We start from the raw sequence: 12,500 nt of genomic DNA on the forward strand, positions 1-12,500 counted from the left end.
TACAGAAACTACTACAGAAAGAGGAGAACGACCGCTTTTACAGGATGACGCAGCATGTCGAGTTGCCAGTTATTGTTTTTGTGTCGTGATTGATATTTACTGTCTTTATACACGTACATCATGTGAGTATTCATAAGCTGTAAAGTTAGTCTTCATATTCACTAAGGTGTGATTATGATATTATTAGTGATAAAAAAAAGCAATACGAAAAATTGGTAGGACTATGTTATTCTGTGGAAATCGATAAGGATAAGTCCGATATGCGAAGCTGGGCTTCGCCCGGGCTATGCCAATGAGGGGAGCCCGGCCTGTGTCGAGTAATGTCGACTCGCTAATGTGTGTCAGCTGGTGCTGACTCGTCTTAGTCCTTACCCGCCGTGGTGCCCAGCCACAGCAGTAACCTCCAGGCGACAATTGCAACTTCTCGCGCCTGGGCGGGGCGCGAACCGCCGACCCCTCGGATGAGAAGCCGGCACGTTACCACTGTATTAGCCCGGAGATTCGACTTCTAGAGAATATGCTATGGTTGCTGGAATAAGTAGGCGCTCGATTAATAATTGAAGAGAGAGAGAGAGAGCGAGCGAGCGCGCGCGCAGAGGGAAAAGAGGGAAAAGAGGGAAAGAGAAAGAGAAAGAGAAAGAGAAAGAGAAAGAGAAAGTGAAAGTGAAAGAGAAAGAGAAAGAGAAAGAGAAAGAGAAAGATAGATAGAGAGAGAAAGAGAGAAAGAGAGGGAAAAAAGAGAAGAGAGAGAAAAGGGAAAAGAGGGAAAGAGAAAGAGAGAGATAGAGATAGATAGCTTGTTTGGTTATTTTCATACAACTTGAATAACATACAACGTAAAAAGTGTTAAATAGTGTAGAGTTGTTAAAAGAAAATGTTATCATTATCATCACCACCCCTCCACCACCACCATCACAATTATCGCCACCATCACCATCAACATCATTATCATCATCAGTGATTATCAGTGATGTTATTACTGTTGGCCTTATCATGAGCGACATTATTACCATTCCTAATATTTTACTAGTGAATAGTTTTTGGGGTCTGCTAAAAAAAAACATATTATTCACATCTATTTATTTATACTTACATTGGTAAACGAAATACAGACACGGATTATGTGCAGGCTATCTATGTTGCTGCGCATGACGGTCCATGTGCATGCATGTATGAGTGTATATATATGTAAATATATATATGCACACACACATGTATATGTATGTGTGTGAATATGTATATATATATAAATATATATATATATATATATGTATGTGTGTGTGTTTGTGTGATTGTGTATATATAGTTATTTTTGTACATATGATATATATTTATATATACATATATATACCCACACACACATATATATGTGTGTGTATATGTATATGTACACACACACACACACACACACACACACACACACACACACACACACACACACATATATCCACAGACAGATGAGTTTATAAATTATTTTGAAAATGGACCTCATACGAAACTGCCCTATGTGAATAATAGGGTTGGACTAAAAGGATAAAGATTGTCGTGATGCAGTTGGGACAGATCACACACAGCAGGCCAACCAACCTTAAGGGAATGCTATAATCGGCACCTTGCATCGTACAAACAAAAATAAAACAAAAATCATAATTTAATAAATATTATCCCGACGGAACTTGCAGAGAAAGAAAGCCTTCTGTACTATATTTGGATCTTTTAACAATAGCTATACTTGTCACGTCCTTGGCAGTGACAATCAAGCGTTACAATGCGAGAGAGAGAGAGAGAGAGAGAGAGAGAGTGAGAGTGAGAGTGAGAGTGAGAGTGAGAGTGAGAGTGAGAGTGAGTGAGAGAGTGAGTGAGTGAGTGAGTAAGTGAGTGACTGAGAGAGATATTGAGTGAGACTAAGAGAGAGAGAGAGAGAGATTGAGTGAGAGACTAAGAGAGAGAGAGAGAGAGAGAGAGAGAGAGAGAGAGAGAGAGAGAGAGAGATAGAGATTGGGAGAAAGAGAGAGAGAAAGAGAGAGAGATTGGGAGAAAGAGAGAGAGAGAGAGAGAGAGAGAGAGAGAGAGAGAGAGAGAGAGAGAGAGAGAGAGAGAGAGAGAGAGAGAGCGCGAGAGCGAGAGAGAGAGATGACATTAGATGATAAGAAACAGCACTCGGAAATCCCGGAACAGTTTTTTTTCCTCTTATTATCTAGCTATCACTGATCCTTCCGGAAAAGGAGGTTGAACATTCGACTTGCGTCCAGGCCTTCCCTGTTCCCGGAGCTGGCACTGTTGGGCTGAACTCGTATGCCGGACAGGGATTCGTCTGGGTTTGACAAGCATATGTTTGCGTTAGCATAGGTTGGAAAAAAAAAAAAAAAAATAGGTCAAGAAACACCCTTAAAAGACGTAAATAAATAAATGGATAGAGAGATAGATGGATACATAAAGTGGTTAATAAACTGAATTTTCTTTTATCCAATCATATCGAAATTCAAGTTTGTCACCGAGCAAGTCTTAAAGAAGAAGAAGAAAAAATACATATAGTGATATAGAATTTATCCGGTTATGTAGATATTCAACATGAATAACAAAAAAAGGATGAACATGAAATCTTTGGAATTCACTTTCCTTTTCCCCATCACTTACTCTGGCTCAGATCTTGTACAATATCTTTTATTATATCAAGTTCTTTTCGCAATTGCTCATATCTTTTATCTTGGCGATCCACTTCAGCAACATCTATTTTTTCCCCCCCATGCTGAAAAAGAAAAGAAAAAAAGATTCGGTCAGACTATCAATTATAATGAAAATCAGCTGTTTCACTTACTACTTACATGTGGGTTGTTGGTTATACTGTTGTTGTCTTTACTGCATGTACTTCTTGTGTGGGATTGGTGTTGTGTGTGTAATGATTGTGATATAAAAAAAACAAAACATATCATTTGTAATATGTTCATGTAATTACTATAGTGTATGTTATTTGTAATTATTTCATTGCATGGTGTTAGCAATTTTGATGTTTTGAACAGCGTGTGCGGACTAAAATTGCATATATGTGCGCAGTATCATTTAGTACCATTACCATCATTAGTGCCTATACCATCATTAGTGCCTTTATCCTCATTAGTGTCTTTATCCTCATTAGCGCCTTTATCATCATTAGTGTCTTTATCCTCATTAGTGTCTTTATCCTCATTAGTGTCTTTATCCTCATTAGTGTCTTTATCCTCATTAGTGTCTTTATCCTCATTAGTGTCTTTATCCTCATTAGCGCCTTTATCCTCATTAGTGTCTTTATCATCATTAGTGCCTTTATCATTAGTGTCTTCATCATCATTAGTGTCTTCATCATCATTAGTGTCTTTATCACCATTAGTGTCTTTATTCTCATTAGTGTCTTCATCATCATTAGTGCCTTCATCATCATTAGTGTCTTTATCCTCATCATAAACCATCCTCACCTGAACCTAATAACCTCACCTTTAGCCGACACACGAGAAACTCTCTTGCCACCTCCTGTGCATCTCTTGAATCCGGCGAAAATGACGTCGATGATCATCTCAATCACTTCGAGGATGCTGATCAGGGACACGCCGACGAAGAGACCCAAGGATCCCCCGATGTTGCTGAGGAGCGTATCCCACTGGGGTTAAGGGGTAGGAAAAAAGAGCGTGGGTGATATCTTCTTTTGCTTGTGGTCCGCTGTTTTTTTTTTTTTTTTTAATTTTTTTTATTTATTTATTCATTTATTATCATTATTTTTTTTAAGAATGGGGTTCACTCGTTTCTGATATTTTGCTTGGGTCATATTCTGTGATATAGCTTAGATTATACAAAAAAAAAAAAAAAAAAAAATCATATGATCATATTAATCCCAATGCTCCGTCCCTATTGATAATTATTTACTCGTCTTCGAACAACTGCACCACGAAGTACAGTAACGTGTACTTTTGTGAATATTATTACGGGGTCCACAGGAGGCCATTTTCACAGCTATAAAGGGTAATAGTAGAGATAGCATTATCATCATCAGTTATTACTATTATTAGTATTTTACCTTCATCATTATAACATCAAAATCACTCAAACCATTTGAACTCTCTGATTATCACTTGGACTAGTTCAATTGATCGTTTTCGTCGTTGATGGTCTTAACGATTACTACCATCCTTGTTGCTACTATGACGGTTATGTTACTGTTCACACTGTCTCAACGATGTAATATTGATGGTGATAATGATAACTTTGTTGCTTGTATCATAATATACTCATTCATTTTTGTATCATCATCCAGCAGTTTTTTTTTATAACCACTACCATATTTGACAGTAATATTGAGGTCATTAATCTTATTAGCATCGTTATTAGCATTATTATTATTATCGGCGTTAGCATTATCCTTATCATGACTAGAATTATTATTATCAAAATCATTATTCGTGATATAGCTATAATAATCATCACTGTCATTATTATATTGTTACTATGATCATCATACTCACTATCATTGTCATCATCATCATTTTTGCTATCATTATCTTAGTCATTTTTATCATTATTACTATTATCATTATCAATATTATTATTGTTGCTATTATCATTATCATTAACACTTTTATCATTATCGTTATTAGTGTTATTACTTTCATCACTTCTACTATCATCATTATCATTACTATCATTATAATTATTCTTACCACCATTGTCAATACCACTACTATATATATCTTATAATTAACATCCCCGTTTTAATATATTTTGTATCCACTGTATCACAATACATTATCTTCGTTTAATCGCCAACGCTAACACTTCCAGACTACTTACAGAATAGGCAGGTGATTCCTCTGTTACTTGATAAGATTTGGAGTCGAGGTACACGAGGAGGCTGACCATCTGGCTGTCGCTGTGTGTCATAGAAACACATATTAAGCCTTTTCCGATATACAGGGAGGGCTCTGTTTGTGTGTGTATATGTATGTCATTATGTATATATGTATTTATATATGTATGCGTAGGTATGTATACATTGTGTGTGTGTGTGTGTGTGTGTGTGTGTGTGTGTGTGTGTGGCTGCTTGTCTGCGTATTTCTTCGCGCCCGCGGGTGTGTATGTATATATCCATGCATATGCATTTATAAACATATTTATTCATAAAGCAAGATAAAATGCATTATACGTAGCATAATATAATCAAACGGAAATTACCAATAACAGAACCAATAAAGAAACAAAACAATTATCTACAACAGACCAAATAATTGCAAATAATAGACGAAATTGTTACCTACAGTAGATCAAACAGTAACCTATTACATAAAAAAATACTTAAAACATACAAGACAGTTAACTAGAAGAGACGAAACCGTTACCTATAACAGACAAAATAATCAAATATAACAAAGCAGTTACATCTAAAAGCCAAAACAATTACTAATGGTGGTGGTTTGGTTTGCGAAGGTCTAGCTTCGCCCGGGCCTTCTAGTTATGGCCCGGCCTGTGTCAGCTTTTTACAGCTGTCTCATTGAGTTGTCTGACACTCGGTGCTTACCGTGGCGGCGGGATTGCCAGCAAGCGCTCCTGCCGCCATGGTGTAAGCATTTCGCATAGCCTCTTTACCAGCACGGCGGTTGTTGTGGGCGGTCCATGTCTCAGGAATTGTGTATGGTCACAATTTTCTAGGTAGTGGACTAGTGTGGTGTTCGGCTCGCCGCAGTGCTTGCAGCACCATTAATCGCGTTCGATTGTTGGGATAATCTGCCATGCACAGTGATAACCTAGGCGCATTCTGTGAAGAATGACTTCGGTACCTCTGTTGCTTACTTCAGAGAGTGCCAGTGGTTCATAGCCTGTGGCGTTTGAGTACCAGCTGGCCGAGGGGGAGGTTCTCGTTTCCTCTCTGTGGAGCTGCCGTAGGAAGGTACGACCGACCAAGGCACACTTCTCCATAAGTAATTTTCGGCTCGGTTTTATCGTCATGGGATTTGGGGGTATACCCCTGCCAGCGACGGCTAGTCTGTCAGCAAGCTCGTTCCCTCTGATGCCGATGTGGCTTGGGACCCAGTTGATGATAATTCTTCTACCCTGAGCAAGAATTCTCTGTGCCATTGTGAGAATCGTGGTCAGTAGGTAGATGTTGTCTGTGGGTGAGCTGTGCTGAAGACAGTCAATGGCTGCCCTGGAGTCTGTGTGTATGACCACGTGTCCTTCCCTTAGGGACGCGTGGCCTAGGGCTCCCATGATTGCAACTGCCTCTGCCTGTAGCGAGGAGGCTTTGTCTGTTACCCTCATGGATCGCGTGGCATCCCTAGCTGCAAAGCCGGCGCCTGCAGTGTGGCTCAAGGGATCGACCGATCCATCCGTGTAGTATGTTTTACTACCCGGAGGAGTGATGGCTGCAATGACCCTGTGGGCTTCTGCCTTTAGGCTAGGCATGGGGTATAGGCTCTTTTTCATTGACAGGCTCATTATGTTGAACTCTATCAGGCTCAGTGCCCACGGCGGGGCTTCGGCAAAGTCGGGGTGGAGGGAGTCCATGCCCTTAGCAAGAAGCTGTTCTTTGAGCTGATGGCGTATCAACACCCTGGCTGTATGAGACAGCCAGGAGTTGTTTGCAACGAGCTCGTTGTCTTGTTCGAGGCATCTGACTAATTTTTGTCTTAGGCTTGTGTTCCTGGGAGCCTGGATGACCTTTGACAGGAATTGTGTTGCCGTTAGATCGATTCGTGAGTCCAGGGGGAGAAGGTTTGCCTCCATCAGGAGGTTGAGGACCTTCGTCCACCTCGGGGCACCCAGAATGATCCTGGCAGCTTCATTTTGGACTGTTTCTAATTTGTCTGTGTGCTTTTTCTTTGCAGTAATTAGAGCGATTGAGGCATAGTCCACAATGGGCCGGACAGCGTGTACATAGAATGATCTTAGTACTTTGTGTCTGGCCCCTAAGCGTCTCCCAGTCATTGCTCTCATGACGGACAGTCTTGCTTTGGTTCGGTCAACCAGGTACTGGACCTCCTTATGGAAGGAGAAGGTCCGGTCTATCCTTACCCCAAGGTATAGGTAGTCCTTGACCCATTCTAACTCCACTCCCTGGATTTTCAGTCTTGTGCCTCGAACTCTCTGTCTCAGAGCCATGGCTTTGGATTTGGCTGCAGAGATCTTTAGTCCTGTCCTACAACACTCCTCTGACACGAGGTCCAGACAGCGCTGGGCTTTATTCTGGCTGCGTGGTCCAGTGGAGGTGATAGCGAGATCGTCTGCATACGAGATGATCTGGCACCCCACTGGGAGGTTTATGTTGAGGATGCAGGACATTAAAGTGTTGAATAGGGCTGGACTGAGAACCCCACCCTGTGGCGTTCCATTTTCGAGCGGCATGTGCTGCGATAGGTGACCCTGGAATTTGACATTGGCAGTCCTGTTCCTGAAGTAGTCACCTATCCAAGCCAAGAGCTTTCCTCTGATTCCCTTCTGGATCAGGCTTTCCTGAATGGCAATAACAGACCGAACTGCTACAACGGACAAGGCAGGCACATAGAAAACGGCGAACAGCAATACAACCATAACTGATATAAAATGAGAAACAACACTTACTTTGTACATATACTTTTTAACGGCTTCCTTGTTTGACTAAGGATGTTGTAGTACACATTATTAGTCTTACTTGTTGTTACCTGGGTATCGTACTTCATTTCGCTGTGGGGGAGAGAGACATAGAAATACAATGATAGAAATAAGTGAAGCAAAGGAAATAGAAACAAGCACAATAAAAGTGAGCGAGAGGACAAAAAAATAGTCACCGTCAACTTCTGTCAACTTATATCGTAGCACAAGGTATGGCAGAGCATATTGAACTTTTATAGAAAAAGTAAAAGGATTGTGGTATTCAACTATTTTAAAGAGTACTAATGAAACATGTTATACCTGCAGGGAAGCGGGCAATCGCAGAGGATGGTGTCCTCTTCAATGCTCTTTGTCACGCTGGCGATACACAGCCCTTTCAAGGAGAACATGTATAAACATATTTGTGTATAGTGCACACATACACATTCACAAATACACACACATACGCATACACGAGCACATATACATACATGAATATAAACGCATATACGGATTTACAAACAAACGAACACATACAGGCATATAAACACACGTATATATACATTCACACACATACACGCTTTATTCACACACTTATAGAAGTATAGGGGCGCAGGTAACGCTGGAACGAACTGGGTGAAGTGCGCGTTTCCCAAGTTTCAGAGAAAAAAACAACCTGATAATAGGTAACAGTCATCAATATATCTAAAACTGTATGCATGTCCCTGTGTACATATGTGTAAATCTTATAAATCACGCTTCGAACTGCCTCGAATGGGCAAATAATGTGACCCTCCTTGGTAAGTTAAGAGTCTCGAAGCTTCACTGACAGTTAGGCTACTAGAGAATCGAAGCTGCATCCAGAATAAAAAAAAATAAAAAAATCGAAGCGTTATTCACAGTTAGAAAAGGAAAGTCTCGAAGCTCCATGTCAGTTAAATTAGGAAAATCTCGAGAAGTTTCATTTACGATTGTTGTTCCTGCCTGTACGCGCGCATAAAACCGCACATACCTTCAATGCGGTCAACAGATGAGCATCGCCGCTCCGGTACCGTCTGCAGCGAATCGTAAAGAGGATTTTGTCCGATGTAACACCCGCACCGCTCTCGAAATTCACGCTCGACACATAGCTGTTTGCAAAGCTGTAGGGAAAAAAACATGCCATTTTAATAGAAATCTTTGTGGCAAATGTAGAATGTGGATGAATGAGATTTTAGGGCAGCTGAAGAAATGGAATTGGTTCGTTTCGGTGAATTATAGGCTTAGGTGATGATTTTGATGGACTCGAAACGCATGAGTTCCATCTGCTGCGTTGCGATGTAATCCATATACAAAATGGGTCTCCTAAAAACTAAAACAACGCACACAAACAAAACGAAACAGACACATAATACCATAAACACAAATACTTAAAATACCCTTTGAAGCTTTCCCATCTTACCTTTCTCGAATACTTGTAAGGATGGTTGAAGCCGTAGTCATTCGCACAAACGCCATGAGGTTCTCCGAGGCGTACGTACTTGGTCTTTTGAGTCACAAAAATGATTAATTAATATCTACCTCTTCTAGGATTCATCATGCTATTAGGACTTAATTAATCATGGCTGTACTTATCGTAACTGCTTTATTTTGTTGTTTTTTTTTCCTTTTTCCTGCATGAACATTTATCTTTTATGTTATTACTATCATTACTATAACTATTATTACTATCTTGTTTGTTATGGTAATCATGATGGGTTGCGATACTACAGATGGCCATTACTCTTATTATTCTCTGTATTATTATTGCCATCATTATCATCTTTATTATCATCATCAGTGTTTCGATCACAAAAAAATATTTACCACTTACTTAATATCATTATGTTCAATAAATACATACATATACATACATACATATATATACAAATATATATAACTATATATATATGTATATTACCTCACCCTTATCATCATTATCGGCGTTACGACCATTAAAAAAAAAATATACTACCACATTCATAATCTCATTAGCGATGTTATGATCAAACAAAGCAAATCATTATCATCACATTCTTATTACAATATTCATCACTGCGTCACCATCGCTCACCCTCTTCACAGCGACGGAGGACGCGCCCGGCCCGATGCTGAAGCCTTCTTCGTCCAGCGCCGGCAGGAGGTACGGGTCGTGGACGATCACTCGCACTCCGACCTCGGGCGTAAGTAGCGCGACGCCCATCTGGACGTCGAGGGCGACCTTGAGGCCGGTCTGCAGGGTCAAGGAAAGTCAAGTTTTCGAGGTTGGGAGGCGGGAGGGAAGGAGAGATGAAGGGAGAAGGAGGAAGGGAGGGAAGAGGAGAGAGGAGGAGATGGGAAGGGGTAAAGGGTGAGAGAGGGAATAGAAAGAGAGAGGTGGGAAGTTAGAGGGTAAGAGGGAAGAGGAAGTCGTGGAGGAGAGAGAGGGAGAGGTATGAAAGAGAGAGAGGGAGAGGAGAGAGAGGGAGAAGAATGAGAGAGGGAGAGGAGAGAGAGGGAGAGGAATGAGAGAGAGAGAGAGAGGAGAGAGAGGGAGAGGGTAGAGAGAGAAGAAGGGAGAGAGAGGGAGAGGCGAGAGAGTGAGAGTGAGGAGAGTGTGGAAGAGGGGAGAGAGGGGGAGAGGGAAGAGAGAGGGGAGAGGGAAGAGAGAGGGGGAGAGGGATGAGAGAGGGGAGAGAGGGAGAGAAAGGGAGAGAGGGAGAAAGAAAGAGAGAGGAGAGGGGAGAGGAGAGGGGATAGAAAAGGAGAGAAGAGAGAGGGGGATAGCAGGGAGAGGAGAGAGAGAGGGGGAAGGGAGAGAGAAGAGAGAGGAGAGAAAGGGGAGAAAGAAGGGGAATGGGGAGAGAGTGAGAGAGAGGAGAGTGAGGGAGATGGGAGAGAGAGGGGGAGAGGAGAGAGAGGGGGAGAGGAGAGAGAGGGGGAGAGGAGAGAGAGGGGGAGAGGAGAGAGAGAGGGAGAGGGGAGAGAGAGGAGAAGAGGAGACAGAGAGGGAGAGGGGAGAGAGAGGGAGAGGGAGAGAAGAGAGAGAGAGAGGAGAGGGGAGATGGGAGAGATAAAAGAGGTCGTTGACAAAAAGTGAATAAACAAAAATAAAAGCGTTCGTGGGAGGTCATTTCAGGGGATTCTCAAAAAGATAAAAAGATAACAATAAATACAAACACAGTAACGCGTATACGAGGACGATTTATGAAACCAATGGAATAATAAATCATGACGTTTCGAATAAGACTGGGCTTCTCAAAAAAAAAAAAAAAAAAAAAAAGGATCGATTTATTTTGTTTTTTTTCCCCTTAAGTTTACATTTATAGTGAATTAGATGTTGTCCAAATTACTTCTCTCTCTACCTACATTTTGTATTTGTTCATTTACGTTTATCATTGTCCGTATGATTATCCTCCTCTTCCTCCTCCTTCTCCTTCGTCTCACCATCATCCTTAACACTATCATTATCACCATTAAATATTATCACAATGATCACCAGTCAGAAACACTGCTGCCACGCCCACCTTAGGCCCCGCCCTCTTCGTTGTCTGAACCTTGCTGCTGTTTTCTTTGAACAAGCTGTTGAATGTATAGCACGTGCCATACTCGTCGCTCATCCACGTGTAAAAGTGCCTGGAAAAAGGCATGGTGAGAGAATGGTTGATATGCTATGTGTTTTAGGGACATATTCGTGTATTTTGGGCATATTTTAGGGGCATATTCGTGTATTTTAGGCATATTTTAGGGGTATATTCGTATATTTGGGGCAAATTTTAGGGGTATATTCGTATCTTTTTTGCATATTTTAGGGACATATTCATGTATTTTAGGCATATTTTAGGGGCATGTTCGTATATTTTGGGCATATCTGTATATTTTGGGCATATTTTACAAGCATATTCGTATATATTAGGCATATTTTAGTGTCATATTCGCCTATTTTAGGCATATTTTAGTGGCATATTTATATATTTTAGTGTCATATTCGCCTATTTTAGGCATATTTTAGGGGCATATTTGTATATTTTAGGCATATTTGTCACTCATCCACGTATAAAAGTGCCTTGAATGAATGATTATTATTTTAGTGCCACTTGTTTAAAGTCACTCACGAATAAAAGTGCCTGGAATGACGGCACGGTAAAAGCATGGTTAGTAATTTGGTGCCACGTGAGCAAAGAGAGATCTTGTCGCATAAAGTTTTCTAAGCAGAAATCATATGAATAAGAATGAATATCTTCACAGTGCAAGAGATGCATTTTGGATAGTTTAATGCATTTCTGACGGAGATGTAATCGAGACCGGTTAAATACATCTCTTGCACCGGGAAGATATTTATTCTCATTCATATTTTTTCTACGTCGCCCTGAATACGGTTCATGGATGAAATAAGGTGTGTCTAAGCCCAAAAACGAGAAGCTGGCAACCCACACTGGAGCATTCCGAGTTGTCTAGTCCCTTTTGAGAAATAATATCAGAATAGTACTGAAGGTGACGTATTTCAATGGAATATACAAATCAATATAAATCTGAAAAGACACAATGGTTGTGTAAGAATTTAGTGTCGGCTGAGTGAAAAAAGAAAAAAAATTAATAAAATGGTCTGGGTGAGTTGCCAGTTGTTGTTTTTTCTATATACTAAAAACAATCAGCATACAGATGATACGGGAATGTGGAAGACAAATCTGTCTAGAAGGTAAAGTACACTACTCAAATGTGCTGTAGTTTGGAGGATGGGGAACCCTTTCTGGTGTTTCCCCTGATATAAGTAAAAAAAAAAAAAAAAAAAAAAAAAAAAAATGTGTGTGCATGTGTCTATATGTGTATGTAAGTATGAATATGTATGCGTGCATGTACTTGTTTGTTGTACATGTGGTTCCCAACTTACGTGTGGTTACAGCGGCGATTGT

At 40.6% G+C, this 12,500-nt stretch overlaps 2 protein-coding genes across 2 annotated transcripts in view; both read right to left on the reverse strand.

Moving 5' to 3' along the window:
* The window catches only part of LOC125048018, a 12,166-nt gene extending 12,146 nt beyond the window's left edge, over window positions 1-20 (reverse strand). The window contains exon 1 of the mRNA XM_047646602.1: window positions 1-20. This exon is cut by the window's left edge and continues 690 nt beyond it. The gene's annotated coding sequence lies outside the window, so the exon portion shown is untranslated.
* A 2,044-nt stretch (window positions 21-2,064) lies between these two features.
* Window positions 2,065-12,500, reverse strand: part of LOC125048038 (acid-sensing ion channel 2-like) — a 24,251-nt gene continuing 13,815 nt past the window's right edge. The window contains exons 7-16 of the mRNA XM_047646659.1: window positions 12,479-12,500; window positions 11,115-11,223; window positions 9,683-9,841; window positions 9,032-9,115; window positions 8,603-8,732; window positions 7,912-7,984; window positions 7,582-7,683; window positions 4,819-4,897; window positions 3,472-3,634; window positions 2,065-2,749 (exon numbers count right to left, since the gene is read on the reverse strand). The exon at window positions 12,479-12,500 is cut by the window's right edge and continues 171 nt beyond it. Coding sequence (XP_047502615.1) covers window positions 2,721-2,749; window positions 3,472-3,634; window positions 4,819-4,897; window positions 7,582-7,683; window positions 7,912-7,984; window positions 8,603-8,732; window positions 9,032-9,115; window positions 9,683-9,841; window positions 11,115-11,223; window positions 12,479-12,500 — 950 coding nt within the window. The 3' untranslated portion in view covers window positions 2,065-2,720. The remainder of the gene's footprint in view (window positions 2,750-3,471; window positions 3,635-4,818; window positions 4,898-7,581; window positions 7,684-7,911; window positions 7,985-8,602; window positions 8,733-9,031; window positions 9,116-9,682; window positions 9,842-11,114; window positions 11,224-12,478) is intronic.

This window comes from Penaeus chinensis, chromosome 42, assembly GCF_019202785.1.
Source record: "Penaeus chinensis breed Huanghai No. 1 chromosome 42, ASM1920278v2, whole genome shotgun sequence".
Classification (NCBI taxonomy): Eukaryota; Metazoa; Arthropoda; class Malacostraca; order Decapoda; family Penaeidae; genus Penaeus; species Penaeus chinensis.